Genomic DNA, 18,328 nt, shown 5'->3' on the forward strand with positions numbered 1-18,328 from the left:
GAGTCCTCCATCTGCTTCTCTATCTTCAATACCGCCTCGCGCTGATCCCCGTCCTGTTACTTTCTGGTCTGCCGCTCTCTCACTGCGTGACCCTGACGCACGTGAGCCGCCGAGGTCACGCAGTATGAGAGCGGCAGACCAGGAAGTAACAGGACGGGGATCAGCGCGAGCCGGTATTGAAGATAGAGAAGCAGATGGAGGACTCGTCGGCTGGATCCCGGATCGGTAATAACGCCTTCCGCTGCGCTCTGCATGAATAGCATGCCTCTTACTTACAGCCAAGCAGACTGATCTCCGTCCGCCTCCCCGACATCCATACCGATCGCGGCCACAGTATAATGCTGCCATACCTGCCGCTCTGCACTGACCCGCATCTGACTGGTGGCTCATATAACTTCAGGGCTGCGCATAAGAGGGGGACAAATGGCCGCACATACTGCCTGGCTGAGACCCACTGGCTGCTTAGAGGGGGACAAATGGTTACCAACAGAGGGTCATAAAAACCAGCAAAGCATAATTAGGGCTTGATTCACAAAGCGGTGCAAAGTGTTTGCACGCTGGTGAAAACCCCTTTATCACGTCTAAACTCAGTTTAGGCGTGATAAGAAGAAACTCGCGTGAATTTTCCGCGCGCAAACTTTTGCACGCGCAACCGCGCACGCGCAGCGGCCCCCGCTTCGCGCGAAGCTCCCATTAAGCCCTATGGGACTTTGCGCGCGCACGTACGCGCGTACGCGCGGAAACTTCGCGCGAGTTAGAGCACAAAGCGGTGATAACTTTGCTGGTGCAAAGGTTATCACGCCTAAAGTCTTTTAGGCGTGATAACTGAGTTATCACCGCTTTGTGAATCGAGCCCATAATGTGGTTAATGGAGCTGCTGGGGGTGGCAGGGGGTTAGTGTAGCTTGTGAGGTAGCAGGAGTTAGTGTAGCTTAGATAGAGATCTTGGGAAGGGGGCAATGTCCACAAGACACTCCTGGAACTTGGACGCACCTAGGCAAAGTGTATTTTTTATTTTCCCCTGATTTTTATCCTCTAAACCTAGGTGCGTCTTATATTCCGGAGCGTCTTATATTCCGAAAAATACGGTACTTTCAATTGCTATACTTTTTAACATTTAATACAGAGTTCACAGTATGTATATAGAATGCAGTATAGTACTGTATTAGCTAGACCTCTTCTTAACAGGTTGCTTAAGCAACCAGAAGCCACACTTGTCCGGCATCAGCCAATCCCTGTCAGTGCCGGATAAAGGAGACTCTACTCTATCATCAATCTAGGATGACACTGCATTTATGGCACAGTACAGATTGCCGCTGCTGGTCTGTGTTGTGAATGTATGACAGTGCAGCTTCTATTACAAGAAAATAATGTGTCATTGGTCTATCAGGTAGCACCTTCTAGTGTTTCCAGATCTGGTCACTACTTACAACCTAACACCGGTCACTCCTTGAATCTGAGCTCTGTGTATTGTGGACAATTACTATGGAGTCACGCAAAGCTGACCGTGGTCTCTAACCACTTCCTCTATGCTGACCGCTGGACACGTGGCACTGTTTGTGTTATCCTGCAGATTAGAGTAAGATCACACTGTACAGAGGGAGCTTGGTGTTTACACAGAACAAATGTTGGAGGCGCCCAAAATATGCTAAAATAATTAAAACCATTGAAAAGGAATACTGAAAGAGACACCAAAAGCCCAATATAGTGTAGGATGTACTGGTAATATGGGTGTGACAAAGTAAGTATATGTTATTAATACTCACAAACCTGGGTTACCTTCCAGGCAGCCACTGTTAACCACCCTAGCGTTCTGGACGAGCTGAGCTCGTCCAAGAAAAAGTTGCTGTTAGTGTTTAGGACGAGCTCAGCTCGTCCAGCGCTGTCCCCACTCACCAGCGTGCACAGCGTGATCTCCGCCGCCTCCTCTGTGCTGCTGCGGCTGCTGCGGGGCTCCCTCTCCCTCCTGCTGGCTCTGATCGCCGGCGCCAGGCTCCCCAGGCTCCTCCGATCCTCCGGTCCCCGCTCCCCAGGCTCCCCCGATCCTCCGGTCCCTGCTCCCCTCCTCTCCGCAAGCCTACGGAGATCCGGCAGTCAGGGAAGATGGCGTAGCCCAGCCACTTCCTCTGACGCCGGCTCCTGCGCCCCCTAGTGTCCGTCGCGGTGACTGCATCATTGGATTACATAGGTACACAAACTCTATGTAATCCAATCATGCTACTGTATTTCAAAAAGTTGTTTGCACAAACACAAACACCTGTCAGCTCTCAATAAAAGCCCTGAACAGTTACTGGCTCTCCCTCTTTCAGAGTCCTCAGGGTCCAGTGTTAGTCTGTTTACAGCTATCATCTGTGATTTCTGTGCGATTTCTGTGCGATTACTGCTTTTTTCCAGCCTTAGCTTCGTTCATATTACTGTCAGATTGCGTATTGCTTTCCGTCTTTTTCAAGACGCTGTGATCCCTGTGCGTTTGCTTTTGCTGGTTTTTTTTTTTTTTTTTTTTTGTCGCTGCTCGTGACCCCGTACCCTGCTTGGGGTCATGGCCTCGTCCTCCCGGAGGCGTGTGCGTGACGAGGAGTTGTTGGATGTCCTCGAGGCAAGCGACAGCGAAGACGAGCTCCTAGAGGAATCGACAGACAGCGATGTTCCCGGTAACCTGTCTTCGGAGACGGAGACCAGTGATGAGGAAGCCGAGGAGCCAGTGACGGTCGCACGCACCTGGTGTGAGCTGGGGAGCCCCACTCAAGCTCCGCCACCCAGGTTCCCCTTCACAGGGGCACCCGGGCAGAAGATCGCGTGCGACGAGAGTCCGCTGTCCTTTCTGGAGCTCTTCCTGACTGATGACGTCATCCGCAAGATTGTTGAGGAGACGAATCGCTATGCAGCGCAACATCAGCAGGGATCTTCTCTACCCAGGTTCTCGCGGAGCAGGAAGTGGGAACCTGTGACCAGCAACGACATCTGGGTGTTCCTGGGGCTCGTCATCCTCCAGGGAGTTGTTGGTAAGCCGCTGCAGAAGTGGTACTGGACCACTAATAAGATCCTCAGTACGCCCTTCTTTGGATCTGTTATGTCCGAGCCACGGTATACCCTCATCATGAAGTATTTGCACTTCGGAAACAACGAGGAGTTTGATGAGGCCACCCATCCCGCACCCAAGCTGAAAAAAATTTGGGACATATACCAGATGATTGTTGCGAACTTCAAGGCTGTGTATGTTCCAGATCGCGACATCACGGTTGACGAAAGCCTCATGGCATATAAGGGGAGACTGAGCTGGGTGCAATTTATTGCCTCAAAAAGGGCACGCTTTGGGGTGAAGTCGTATATGCTCTGTGAGGCCAACTCCGGGTACATCTGGAACTCTGTAATTTACACGGGCAAAGGCACCAAATTTGCCCCTCAGTTCAGCCAGTTTGGGTGTGCCACCTCCTCTGTCCTAACCCTAATTGAGCCATTGCTGGATCAGGGGTACTGCCTGACGACAGACAATTTCTACAGCTCCCCTGAACTTTTTGATTACCTGGTCCAGCATAAAACCGATGCCTATGGTACCTTGAGGGCTAACCGTCGGAATCTGCCGCCGGCCTTTTCTGCCAGGAAGCTGAAAAAGGGGGAGGTCGTTGCCTGGCAGAAAGGCAAAATGATGGCTCTAAGGTGGAAGGACAAACGTGATGTCTGTGTCCTCAGCACTATTCATAATGCCGAGACTGTCCGCACCACCAACAGGAGTAAACAGGAGGTGGATAAACCCAAAGCCATACTGGATTATAACAACACTATGGGGGGTGTGGACAGGGCTGATGGAGCCATGACTTTCTATCCGGCTGTCCGCAAGCAGCAGCGGAAATATTATAAAAAAAATTTCCGCCACTTACTTGAGCAGTGCTTGTGGAATGGCTATGTGCTCTACAAGAAAAGGTGTGTAAGGCCTGTACCCCACCATGACTTTGTCTGGCAGCTGACGGAAGCAATCTGCACGAAGTACCCCGCACCAGAGTCAACATCTAGACCGGGGCGCAGGGCATCATATGTCGTGAATCCGGCACGGCTTTCAGGGAGACACTTTGTGGAGTACTTGCCACCGACCCCACAGAAAGCAAACCCTACAAGAAGGTGCGTTGTTTGCTGCAATAAGAAGGACAAGGATGGCAAAAAGATGCGGAAGGAGACCCGCACTTACTGCCCAGATTGTGACGTGGCACTTTGCGCATTACCATGCTTCAAGATCTACCACACTAAAGAAGTGTTCTAAGGTACACTTGTAGCCTGTATAATTTTGTTTCTGCCTTCATTTATTTATTTCTGCATTGATTTATTTATTTCTGCATTTTCTTTATATTTCTGCATTGAGGAAAAATGCAAGGTATTTCAGTTAGTTATTCATAAATTTTATTTTATTTTTGACAAGAATTAGTGTTTGACACTTTTATTATACTCAGAATGTATACTAAACTCTTGCTTGGCTCATTTTGGTAAGTTACAGGAAAAAAGGTGCTGAAAATTAAATGTACCGCTTTTTGCACAGAAATCCTTGGGAATCAGAACGCCGAGGTGGTTAAGGCAGGTGGGGAGATTAGACCTGTCCCCACTCAGGATTAAGAAGTCGCTCTCTGTAGATCGGAAAAAAGTGGGCAACACCCCTCCACCAAGGGTGGACTTAGAACATGTACAGGCAAACAGAGGCGCCAAAAGGATAAAAGTCAATAAAAAGTTTAAAACTCGGGGGAGGCTGAGGTGGATTTCCCCTCTCCAAGTAGACACAACAAACTGTTGAGTTTAACCAAATATTTATTCACACACTCCAGAAAGTGCAATGCGTTTTGCAGGCATATCCCGCTTCCTCAGTCTATGAGCGGAGCATAAAACTCATGTAAGTCTGGTACAAAGCAAAATGCCTCTGTGCATTTAAAAGGAAGTAAGTATTGGTTTACCTTTATAAGCAGACTGTTCAATGATTCATACATTTTATTCAATACAGCACAGTAAGACAATGCGTTTCACGGCTCTCTACCACTTCCTCGGGTCAAAATAAAGTGCTTCCATGTCAGTGCAGGGGCACTCTGAGCTCCATTACGCTGACATGGAAGCAATGTATTTTGACCTGAGGAAGTGATTGAAAGCCGTGAAACGTGTTGTCTTATTGTGATCTATTAAATAAAATCTATGAATCACTGATCAGTCTACTTATGAAGGTAAGCCAACACTTATCTTCTTTTTAACTGGTTTTTTTTTTTTTTACCATTTTAGCATATTTTGGGTGCATCCAACATTTGTTCTGTGTATTAGCCACCTTTGTTGGTGGAATACTAATTTTATGATTTTATCATAAGGTTTTGAATTTTTGAAGCTGCGACCAACCCAAGGCTGATTGAAGATGGTACCTCACATACGATCATGAGCGTTTCTAAGCCCAGCAACTAAAAGATGTGAGTATCCAACTACCACATATGTACTATCAACACAAAAAACACTAAACAATACTACACCAGATTGGGATACCAGTGTCCCTGTGTTTTTTTTGTCTCTCAACTCCAGTTGGTATAGTGTTTGGCCTTTGCATGTATTTTTTCATTTTTATAAACAATATGCCCAGTGTTGGTGCTCCCACAGATTAGAGTACACAGAAGCTTGGTGTGGTGTATAGCCTCCATATATCTTTGGTAGTTACTAATGCTATATACATTATTGATTCACAGGAGTGCATCAAGGTAGCTCATATTGTTTCCTTAATAATTGAACTTGTATGCAAAATATGTAATGTGGAAAGCTGGTTTGGATGAGCTGGAGTCAAAATAGTGGGTAGGAATATTAACAACCTGAGATATGCTGATCTGGTTGTTTAAAACGAAGAAGAATTAAAGAACTTCGTCATGAATGGCAAAGAAGAAAGTGCCAAAGCTGGTCTACTGCTTAACATAAAGAAAACTAAAGTCATGTCATCTGCTGCAATGAACAATCTGCAAATAGATGGGGAAAAGGTAGAAGAGGAGATTGCTTGGAAAGAAAGCTATGGCAAGTTTGGACAAGATATAAAAGGCTAGATATGGCACTTTATCAACAAAAACTACAATACTTAAAGTCAATGGGAATCATTTACAAAAAAAAACAAAAAAACAACCAGATACTTATCTAAAGAGAGGGAAGGCTCTGGGTCCTATAGAGCTTCTCTCCAGGTCCCCTCATTGCAGCGCTAGCTTCTCCATTTGAATCCCCCGCCACAGGGAACTTTGAAAGTCTTTGGGAGCCGAGTCCTCCCAAAGACAGGCGGCTCCATACTGCACATGCACCAGTGCGCAAGAGAGGGCGCTCGCACATGCGCAGTATGAAGTGGCCTGGCTCCCGAAGACTTCCAAAGCCTCCCTACGGCAGAGGAGAGAGCAGAATTTGACCAAATTGGTCAAATACTGCTAGGGGGATCCAGCGCTGGAACGGGGACTGAGAGAGGAGCAGGAGGGCTCTATGTGACCCAGAGCCTTCCCTCTCCTTGATATATATTCCAGTGTTGGTACACCCATAGATATGTGTAGCAGCCTGCAGAGAACTGGATGCTTACAATAGTGTGTGATAGCAATATAAATGTGGTCATTGGTATACATGAGCAGTCTAGGATGACATGGCATCTGTGGCAGAGTTTACATTGCCCACTGCTGGTCTTGTGCTGTGAATGAATGACAGTACAGCATTTATTGACAGAAGATGCTGAGTCATTGGTATATCAGGTGCCACCTTCTAGTGTAGCCAGATCTGGACAATTCTTACAACCATGGATGACACTAACAGCTGTCACCCCCCTGATATGGGTTCTAAGCACTGGGGACAGTTACTATGGACTCAGACAAAGCTGACAGTGGGCTCTATAGTCCCACCAACTTCTTCCTCTATACAGACCGCTGTGCCAGCTATCCGTGTCACAGGCGTATTGAGTATCGCCAGCCTGGCAGAACCTGTGGCACGTGGGATGGCCACCTGCCTGAATGGGGCGCAGGACACAAACAGAGGCTTGTGTTCTACTCATTAGCTGAATGCTGATAGCAGAGCGGAACATCGGTTCCAATGACTTCTATTTCACATCTAGTATAATGTATCCAGCATCTCCACTGATGCCTTCACAGCTCTGATTCAGTAGGGATATTTCCTCTGTGATTGCTTCTGTCACTCCACAGCCAACTTCATCCAAGGCTGCAGGGCCTGAAAACTCTCAGGTCAGGCTTGTAATAAATACTTAAGGTATAACTGCAGTTACTTGAAATGGAGCCATACACTGCGGCTGGGCTAAAAGCTAGGGGCCTATTATTATTACAATATGTTTATGATGAAAGCATGGGTCCTCAAGTGGTGGTGATAGTGACCACTCCTCTCCAGCCTGACCCCTGTATGACCCCGATTCCTGTATAGCCTTGGCAGTGTTGCCAACTCATCCCTTTAATTACTGACACATCTAAGTTATACAGGTTCTGGGGCTACTTACACATAATCGGTGCCTTACCTGCATCTACCTAGCCCCGGAACCGGTATAATTCATATGTGTCAGTAATTAAAGGGATGAGTTGGCAACACTGAGCCTTGGGTGGGGCACCTTAGAAACATCCTGATCACCTCACAGTGACACACTGATACATTACATATACATACACAGGAGAGGGCTGCTGTACATGAATCGGGAGGCTACACACAGGAGAGGGCTGCTGTACATGAATGGGGAGGCTGCACACAGGAGAGGGCTGCTGTACATGAATGTGGAGGCTGCACACAGGAGAGGGCTGCTGTACATGAATGTGGAGGCTGCACACAGGAGAGGGCTGCTGTACATGAATGGGGAGATTGCACACAGGAGAGGGCTGCTATACATAAATGGGGAGGCTACACACAGGAGAGGGCTGCTGTACATGAATGGGGAGGTTACACACAGGAGAGGGCTGCTGTACATGAATGGGGAGGTTACACACAGGAGAGGGCTGCTGTACATGAATGGGGAGGGTACACACAGGAAAGGGCTGCTGTACATGAATGGGGAGGTTACACACAGGAGAGGGCTGCTGTACATGAATGGGGAGGTTACACACAGGAGAGGGCTGCTGTACATGAATGGGGAGGTTACACACAGGAGAGGGCTGCTGTACATGAATGGGGAGGTTACACACAGGAGAGGGCTGCTGTACATGAATAGGAAGGGTACACACAGGAAAGGGCTGCTGTACATGAATGGGGAGGCTACACAAGAAGGAAGGGACTGCACATAAAAGGGGGTTGATGGAACAAAAAGTTTGCCTACAGGGATACAAGGGATAAATCCATCCCTGCCTAGGATTATTATTGTGTTACCACTTATCTTTCCCTTTTAAATGTCATCTTTGTGATATCAGAGTGATTGTGTCGCAATGAGAAGCTCCCATCCTCTCTGTGGACATTGCCAGTCTATCTGATTAGGCTGTTTGCACTTTTCAAAATTCTGGACTTAAAGTACTGATCACAATGACTCCTGTCTTCCACTATGCTACACTGAATAAACAGGCCAGGGGCGTAGCAATAGCCATTGCAGCTGCTAAGGGGCCCAGGTGGTACTTGATGTATTCACTATTAACTTTCTTGTTTTTTTTTCATGCTCTGACTTTGTTTCAGTGGCCATAGACTATATACAATGTAGATTGCATGGGAACGTGACTTGCCTAATGAACTCATATCCATAGGCTATGGGCAGGTAGCGTTGCTCAAGAATGCCTACATCTTATGGCCCCATGAACATTTTGCTATAGGGCCCCATAATCTGTAGCTACGCCACTGAAACAGGCGTCTATTTAGCATGCAAAGAAACATTTTGTAACCCAGTTAAGCCACCATGAAGGACAATCACTTCCCGAGGTATCTTCAGCAAAATATCCTTAGATGTCATTATGCTGACAGATTTGGACATGCCCATGGAAATGACAGAGGGAGGATCAGCCCTCATAGCTGGGAACAGATTAAGGCTGTGATGTGGCAATACATAAACATAATTCTGCCATAGCTGTGTTGAGAATTAGGTGAGAGATGTTTGTGTCATGGACCAATCACAGCCCTGATCAGGGACACACAGAGCATGGCTGACGTCCCCGGGAGGGGTGTAATCAGCACCCATGTCATGTGTGACACTGCTGGGAAAGCTGGTGGCAGTCCACACTGTGTATATCAGGGGTCTCAAACTCGCGGTCCGCGGGCCATTTGCGGCCCTCGATACAATATTTTGTGGCCCTCGCCGGCAAAAGCTTCCTTATAGTTCGCTTCAGTGCTCCCAAGTAATCCGCCGCATCCCCGCCGCTAAACAAGGGCTGCAGAGCTCCCAAATCGCCCGGGGGCAATCCGCCAGCATTTCCTGGAAGGGGCAGAGCTTTCAGCTTCAGCTCTGCCCCTCCTGACCTCGTTTGCGGCGGGGACATGGCGGATTACTTGTAATGGGAGCACTGAAGCGAACTATAAGGTAAAATAGGCAAAATAGTTTGCTTCAGTGTGAATTTGATTTCGAAATAAAAAGCAATGCAGGGGGGGATGGGGGCAGGAGCTGCTGATTGTGAAATCCCTTATGCGGCCCAGCCTCATCCTGACTTTGCCTCCTGCGGCCCCCAGGTAAATTGAGTTTGAGACCCCTGATGTATATAGTGACTCTGTAATTGACGCATGTAAGGCAGATCTGTTTTTAGTATGGAGGAGAAGCATGAGCAAAAAATATACCCAGCATGAGTACAGTTGTTTCTGGCCTGCAACTGTTACAAAGACACGGTACACAAAATATATACAGCCAAACTACACAGCGGTCAGTTTCTGCTGTAAGATGGAGGTTTCAGCTGCACACATTTACACATATCGTGGAAGATGTGTGATGGTAGCAAATCACCTGTGTATAGTGCAGTCCTCCTAGTCTATGGCAGCACCAATATCAGGGCAGGGATATTTAAGAATAAACTCAAAGTAGATAACACTTAAAGTGGACCTGAACTCCTGCACTAGACAGAAGGAAAACATAGATAAATGCACCCTGTATGTATTTAGAGTTAGCCTGTCCAATTCCACCTCATCTGTGTCTAATCACAAGTGTAATTTGATCTCTCAGCATTCTCAGCTGGCTGCCTCAGCAGAGCAGCTAACTTGTAAACACAGGATGTTAACCCTAAGTCTGCTTCCATGAAAGCAGGAAGTAGACACACTGCAGATTTAATGCAGGATTTGTGGACCCATGTTCAGCACTGCCATAGATTAGACGCCGTGCTCCTGACACACTGACACACACTGACAGGGCCGTTTCAGGCCATTTTGTCACTCAAGGCAAGGCAGTTGTTGTTTACCCCTCACCCCCTAAACTTAAAGGGGATCTGTAATTTAAAAAAAAACAACTCTGGGGGATACTTACCTTGGGAGGGGGAAGCCTCTGGATCCTAATGAGGCTTTCCCTGTCCTCCTCCGTCCCAGCAATCCAGCGCTGCAGCCCCTCAAACCGCGACAAGGGAAATATTTACTTACCGCGATCCTGCGCAGGCGCAATAGCGGCTCTTCATTCGGGTAAGGAGGAAATAGCCGAACTCGATCATATCCGCTCTACTGCGCAGGCGCGAGTCCTTTGCGCCTGCGCAGTACAGTGGATACAACCCGGGCAAGGCTATATACGCCTAGCCGAACGAAGAACCGCTAGCGCGCCTGCGCAGGATCGGGGAAAGTTTCAGGGGGAGCCAGCGCTGGATTCCTTCAAACTTCAGAGGTGGAGGAAGCCTCATTGGAACCCTGAGGCTTCCCCCTCCTGAGGTAAGTATCCCCTAGGGTTGTTTTTTTAATGACGGGGTCTCTTTAAGTATAGGAAGTCTGTAGACTACATTAATTGGCTTTTCAGACAGCAAAGCCAAATTGATAGATACAAAAATACTGTTTCTTAAAACAAGTCTATAAAGAATATATGTATTATTACCAAGCCAGATATACTTAACTGGCAAACTCACGCAAGCCACATAACAAAACCTTCCTATAAATGTTAAGAGAGGTGTGTAGCCACTGTTTGTGTGTAGCCTGGGCCTGAGATGGAATATTGTCCAGAAGAGTAGCAACAATCAAGACCAAATCAAAACAATTACATCTTAATAAGCTCCTGAAAAGTACCTGCAATTCATTGTTATGTTATACAGGCAACCATTGTTTTGTTAATCAGTGCCGCTCTCCCCCCTACCCCCCCCCCCCCCCTTTCCATCCACCCTCCCCCCGGTTTCACCCCACAAAATTGCTGACATGGAGCCTGTCAGAAATCTCCAGGGGGAAGGGGCGTCACTTGCAGGGAAGGCACTTCTGTAAAATGCCCACTGGGGGTGTTTGTAACGCCCCTTCCCCAGTTGTTATTGGGCAGCTCTGCCTCCCCTCCGCCTCCCTGCAATCTGCTCTATGATGAGACACACAGCAAAGCTTGAAGTGTCGTGACCCCAGGGGTCACTGAAAACGAAAGTGGCTTATATCTGGCCACAGGAGTGGCGAAGAGTGGCGGGAATTGAGGCTAGGTGATCCGGCTAGCCCAACAGATCAGGTAGTATGTTTTTATGAACAAAAATGCCCACTCCAGGTTCCCTTTAAGGCTGGTACACATGTGTAAGTTTTCCACCCAACTATCACCCAAACTTGGTCCAGCAGCTCACACGACTGTTGGGCTGATATTGTGCAGGTTGGCCACATGTGTACAAGTTGTTTTTAAAGGACTTGCACATTGAATGCGGCCATATCGCGCAGTCCATCATTTGCTTGCGTGAGCAGTATGCAAATGAGTTAGATGTTTAGTTGGTTGATGCACGGAAAATACAAGTTGGGCATTTGGTTGGTTATGCGGTCGGTCATGTCGTTGGGTTGCTCGTGCGGAAAAGTTGCACGTGTGTAAGTATGTACTAGCAGTGGTGCATTAGAATTGCATAAAGCACAGTCTGCTAAAAATAGCTCCTTGGTGACATCTCAAGTGGCTTTAACCTAGGCATCTGCCTGCTTTGTCTATGCCTAAAAACGTCCCTGCACATCAACACCGTGCTCCTCACATCTATAACCTCACATTTACACAGCCACACTGGGACACAAATTGGTACATGTTGCACAAACACAGCAAGTCCTGGTAAACAGGTTACCACAGCAACAGATGAAAACATTGCAGCATATGGAGGTACTCACAGGAAGAGGAGTATGCCAGTATTTGCCATGGCATATGCCAAACCCAAGATGCCGCTGCCCATGATGGCGTTGCTGAGGTTGAACACTGACATGCCAAACGTTGTCTTCCCCTCAAACTGCAGGCAAAGGAAACAAAATGGTGATGCCATTATCACTGGCTGAGCTCAGCAATGAGCATTTACACAACAATTGTACCATGCAAGCAGTGTATATTACTCACATCTGTAAATCGCTGCTTCTCCTTTCCAGCAACATGTGGCAGAAATTCCTCCAACTCCGGACTTTCAGCTCCAGTGTAACTGTGGAGACCAAATGCTACCATACATTACTGTGGAGTCACCCTATAGTGACGGTTACAGAAAGGGGTGTTTGTAAGGCCACAGAAAGAGAGAGAGAGAGAATGAGAGACATTGAGGGGCAAAGATAGAGCAAGCATCACACGGTACACTTGGTGCAACAGGAACAGGGGATGCTCAGCCACAGTAATGGGCACAGGGGATGCACAGCCACAGCAATGGGCACACACAGCCACAGTAATGGGCACAGGGGATGCACAGCCACAGTAGTGGGCACAGGGGATGCACAGCCACAGTAATGGGCACACACAGCCACAGTAATGGGCACAGGGGATGCACAGCCACAGTAATGGGCACAGGGGATGCACAGCCACAGTAATGGGCACACACAGCCACAGTAATGGGCACAGGGGATGCACAGCCACAGTATTGGGCACAAGGGATGCACAGCCACAGTGGGAAACTGGGGAACACAGACGGGGTGCTGGAGAATAAATAAGGGGCACAAGGCAGCACATGCTAAGTAAGTGGCACAGTGGTGTACAGAGTGAGGGCATGAAGAATAAGCAACAACAGACAAGAGCATGGTAGTCACAGACAGAGGTGCGCCTAAGATATACAGGTAAGCTATAAGGGCACAGAGATGTATGTATAGGGATGACAAAGGTGATACAGAAGCAGAATAGACACAAAGGGCTTGATTCACTAAGACAAATAGCATGCCTTATCAAAGTTAGCATGCCTTATCAGAGTAACATAGAAAGTGCTACAAACCCACAGGAGCTCAGGGCAGGACGAGTGGAGCTCTCGTCATTGCCAATTAGCAGGCATAAGTTCGCTATGCTACTCTGATAGAGGGGGCTAACTTTGCTATTTGTCTTAGTGAATCAAGCCCAGAGAGGGATGGGGAACAGCATGTGCACAGAAGGGTGAGGGCTACAGGGGTTCAAATAATCCCTTTGAAGAGGCAGATCATCATAAATTTCACTGAACATCTATCTGCTCCATATTTCCTATTAGTCTATGTGGAACAGCGAATCTACTATCGGCTGCCAGGACAATAAAGTAGAAGCAGTACGTTTGTACTAACCAATAGTAGTGCACCCCATGTGAAATATAATGCAATGCAACAGCTTTAAAGGATATCCGCAGTGACATGTGACATGATAAGATAGACATGGGTATGTACAGTGCCTAGCACACAAATAACTAGGCTGTGTTCCTTTTTTTCTTTCTCTGTCTGAAAGAGTTAAATAGCAGGTATGTAAGTAGCTGACTCAGTCCTGACTCAGACAGGAAGTGACTACAGTGTGACCCTCACTGATAAGAAATTCCCCTTTTTATCTCTTTCTTGCTCTCAGAAGCCATTTTCTGCGAGGAAAGTGTTTTATAGTTGGAATTTCTTATCAGTGAGCGTCACACTGTAGTCACTTCCTGTTTGAGTCAGGACTGAGTCAGCCATTTACATTCCTGATATTTAACTCTTTCAGACAGAGAAAGAAAAAAAGCTACACAGCATAGTTATTTGTGTGCTAGGCACTGTACAAGTCTATCTCATCATGTCACATGTCACTTCAGGTATCCTTTAAATCCTTTCCCAGTGGCACTCAATGTTAAGGACAAGTTAATGTTAAAGGACCACTATCGCGAAAAAATTAGGCAGTTAAAATCTGACAGAGCAGACAGGTTTTGGGCCAGTCCATCTCCTCATGGGGGATTCTCCAGGTTTTCTTTGTTTTCAGCATTTCCTGAACAGCAGTTTGAGGGCTCGTTTCCACTATCGCGAATCCGCATGCGTCCAACGCATGCGGATTCGCACATGTAATGCAAGTGGATGGGCCTGTTTCCACTGTAGCGTTGTTGATGTGCGTTTTTTTCAGCAGTGAAAAAACGCACAAAAGAGCCGCAGAATTCGCCTGCGAGTGGAATTCATGCGAATCGCATGCAATGTATTTAATAGGGAAATCGCATGCGTTTTCCCCAAGCGTTTTTTGCCGCGAATTCGCAAAGGTAGCAATTTAAATTTACACAGGCAGTGACATGGTTAAATTCGCATATACCCTCACCTATGCGAATTCGCAGCAAAAAACGCATGGGGAATCGCATCCGCATGCAATTTCATCAGCGGTGGAATCCAGGCGATTCCGCACCGCAATAGTGGAAACGAGCCCTTACTGCCAAAATATTAAGATACCAGCCAGCCTCCCTACTCACTTACACACTATTTTGTCAGATAGACTTTGCAACTGCTGTTCAGGAAATGCTGTTGAAAACAAAGAAAACCATGAGAATCCCCCAGGATGAGATGGACTGGCCCAAAACCTGTCGGTTCTGTCAGATTGTAACCTCCTACTTTTTTTTTTGCGATAGTGGTCCTTTAAAGGGAACCTGAATCGAGGATATGAAGGCTGCCACATTTATTTCCTTTTAAACAATACCAGTTGCCTGGTAGTCCTGCTGATCTTTTAGGTATTAGAAGTGTCAATCCCACACCCGAAACAAGCATGCAGCTAATCCAGTCAGACTTCAGTCAGGAAGTATTCAAGGCAGAGAATCAGCAGTCAAGCAACTGGTATTGTTTAAAATTAAATAAATATGTCCGCCTTCATATCCCTCTCACTTCTGGTTCCCTTTAAGCATAAAAGAAAAGCTCTAGACCACCCCACCCATATGTCAGCTGTCACTTCTTATTATCACAAGGAACATACCTGGGTTCCGGGGTCTCGGTTCCCAACGTCCCATTGGTTTTTTCAGTAAGTCTCATGTTGACCATTTCTGTCTGCGCAGGCGAATCCATGGTGGGCCGTCAGTGTACTGCAAGAGACAAGCACGGGAACAGCGTAAGTCCCTAGAAGCGCATTAATAAGTGTGTTGTGTATATAGGTGTGTGTTTGTGTGCATGGAGTATTCTGTGTGTGTGTTCATGTACACTACTCTGATTACATGTCTTTGTGCAATATTCTATATGTGTGTGTGCAGTATTTTCTGTGAGTGATTGTGTGCATGCCTCTATGTGCACTATTCTCTGTGTGTGTGTGTGTGTGTGTGTGCAGTATTCTGTATGTGTGATTGTGTGCCCTATTCTGTGCATGCCTCTATGTGCACTATTCTGTGTGTGTGTGTGTGTGTGCAGTATTCTGTATGTGTGATTGTGTGCCCTATTCTGTGCATGCCTCTATGTGCACTATTCTGTATGTGTGTACATTATGTGTGTGTGTGCAGTATTCTGTGTGTGTGTGATTGTGTGCCCTATTCTGTGCATGCCTCTATGTGTGTGTGTGTGTGTGTGTGTGTGTGTGTGTGTGTGTGTGTGTGTGTGTGTGTGTGTGTGTGTGTGTGTGTGTGTGTGTGTGTGTGTGTGTGTGTGTGTGCGCGCAGTATTCTGTGTGTGTGATTGTGTAGCTATTCTGTGCATGCCTCCATGTGCACTATTCAGTATGTGTCTGTGTGCGCTGCTTTGTGCCTACGTCCATTTTCACAGGTGTGTATGTCCGTGTGCACTACTCTGTATCTCACCTCCCACTCCTTTATGCTCCCTGAAAACAAACAAGATAAGAAGAGCAAACCGGGGTGGGAGAGGCTGGTGCCACGGGAAAGGTGACAGGAAGATGCCCAGTTACCAGGCAGGGATCACGCCTGCAGATGCTGGTCTATATGTGAGGAGCGGCGTCAGGCATGTGTGAGCGTGTACCCAATTCATGTTTATAGCCCCATTTTAGCATGCGTGACACAAATATAAAGTTACAAGTCAGCCCATTTCACACGTAGGACATGAAAGTTTATAGAATGTCTACAGGATCAAGGCTGCGAAAAGAACCTCGTAACTTATGTGCTGAGCGAGCTCTCTCTACGCTGTACCACCAAGCATATAGATGTCATGTGACCAGCATACCCCAAATACAGGTGTCATGTAACCAGTATACCTCCGATACAGATGTCATGTGATCAGCATACCCCAGATACAGGTGTCATGTGACCAGCATACCCCAAATACAGATGTCATGTGACCAGCATACCCCAGAAACAGGTGTCATGTGACCAGCATACCCCAGAAACAGGTGTCATGTGACCAGCATACCCCAAATACAGATGTCATGTGACCAGCATACCCCAGATACGGGTGTCATGTGACCAGTATACCCCAGATACAGGTGTCATGTGACCAGCATACCCCAGATACGGGTGTCATGTGACCAGTATACCCCAGATACAGGTGTCATGTGACAAGCATACTACAGATACAGATGTCATGTGACCAGCATACCCCACACACAGATGTCATGTGACAAGCATACCCCCCACACAGATGTCATGTGACCAGCATACCCCAGATACAGGTGTCACGTGACCAGTATACCCCAGATACAGGTGTCATGTGACAAGCATACCACAGATACAGATGTCATGTGACCAGCATACTCCAGATACAGATGTCATGTGACCAGCATACGCATACCCCACATACACACATAGGTACAAGAAATGTGACAAGACCGCCCCTGTACCTAAAGTACATAAGCCATCATGATTGAAAACCTATGCTCTACAGGTGCCCATTAATGGTACAATTTGGCGGTTGATCGATAATTTCCAAACTCTGCGGTAATCAAACAAAAACAATTGGTTGTGCCCATTAACGGCCAAATTACCGCTAACCAATTTGATCAGATTAATGGAATTAATCTGTTTTTTGGATTGGTTGGCGGTAATTCGCCCGTTAATGGCCACAACCGATTGTTTTCAATCGATTACTGAGATGATCAAAAATGATCGGTCGGCCGTGAAATTGCACCGTTGATGTGCACTTTAAGCAATATAGAAGCAGCTGTCCCTTTTAAGGCTTATACACACCTTGCAATTTTCCCATCATAACAAATTATCAATTGATCATTTCTATCATGTCCGATCTGCTTTCGATCGAGAAAGAGATCAATTTTGAGGTCAGTACTGCACAATATCGATCTCTTTCTCGATCGAAAGCAGATCTGACATGCTGCACATTACAGACTGATAAGTCAATCTGACAGCAAAATTGAATGGTGTGTTTATTACCGTATAAGCCTTTAGTAATTATTCATTTATATGGCACTAACATCTTCCATTATACTTTATGTACTGTAAGTAAGAAACACAAAAAACACAGAAATTGATACATAAATCAGAGCTAGTAGACAACATAGATATTACAGTGAGCAATACATGGCTGCAGTATCTTCACAACTGGGACAAGCATGCAGCCAGCGCATCTATATTGTGAGCCAGTGAGGGGATTTGAGGCAAAGGATCTACTACAGCCAAACAAATAGCACTAAAGGACCACTGTAGTGAGAGGTATATATAGAGGCTGCACTATTTATTTCCTTTTAAACAATACCAGTTGCCTGGCAGCCCTGCTGGTCTATTTGGCTGCAGAGGTGTCTGAATAACACCAGAAACAAGCTTGCAGCTATTCTTGCCAGATCTGACAATAATGTCAAAAACACCTGATCTGCTGCATGCTTGTTCAGGGTCTATGGCTAAAAGTATTATAAGAAGATCAGCTGGATAGTGAGACAACTGGTATTGCATAAAAGAAAATAAATATGGGAGCCTCCATATCCCTCTTCCTCCAGTTGTCCTTTAAATATACGGCAGCAATATTCCTTTTCTTACTTCAAATATCTTTTATGGGCCGTTCAGATCACAAACGCGGATGGCCACGCATGCGTAACGCAATGTATGCGAACGCACGCCATCCGCGTTTGTATGCGTTGCATGGCTGATCCCATCACTGAAAAGTGAATGGGACAGCCGCGCGTTTTCTGCAAAAACTGCGTGCAGCATGCGTTTCCGGACCGCACTGGTCCGGAACGCATGCAGTGTGAACATCAG

The 18,328-nt window shown here is 46.7% G+C and overlaps 1 protein-coding gene across 2 annotated transcripts in view; it reads right to left on the reverse strand.

Annotated features, from left to right (window-relative positions):
- Positions 1–18,328, reverse strand: part of LOC137532453 (sodium-coupled neutral amino acid transporter 3-like) — a 158,728-nt gene that overhangs the window by 66,346 nt on the left and 74,054 nt on the right. For both annotated transcript variants that reach the window (XM_068252943.1, XM_068252944.1), the window contains exons 2-4: positions 15,166–15,271; positions 12,382–12,460; positions 12,162–12,277 (exon numbers count right to left, since the gene is read on the reverse strand). In XM_068252943.1, coding sequence (XP_068109044.1) covers positions 12,162–12,277; positions 12,382–12,460; positions 15,166–15,254 — 284 coding nt within the window. In that variant the 5' untranslated portion in view covers positions 15,255–15,271. The remainder of the gene's footprint in view (positions 1–12,161; positions 12,278–12,381; positions 12,461–15,165; positions 15,272–18,328) is intronic.

This window comes from Hyperolius riggenbachi, chromosome 9, assembly GCF_040937935.1.
Source record: "Hyperolius riggenbachi isolate aHypRig1 chromosome 9, aHypRig1.pri, whole genome shotgun sequence".
Lineage (NCBI taxonomy): Eukaryota > Metazoa > Chordata > Amphibia > Anura > Hyperoliidae > Hyperolius > Hyperolius riggenbachi.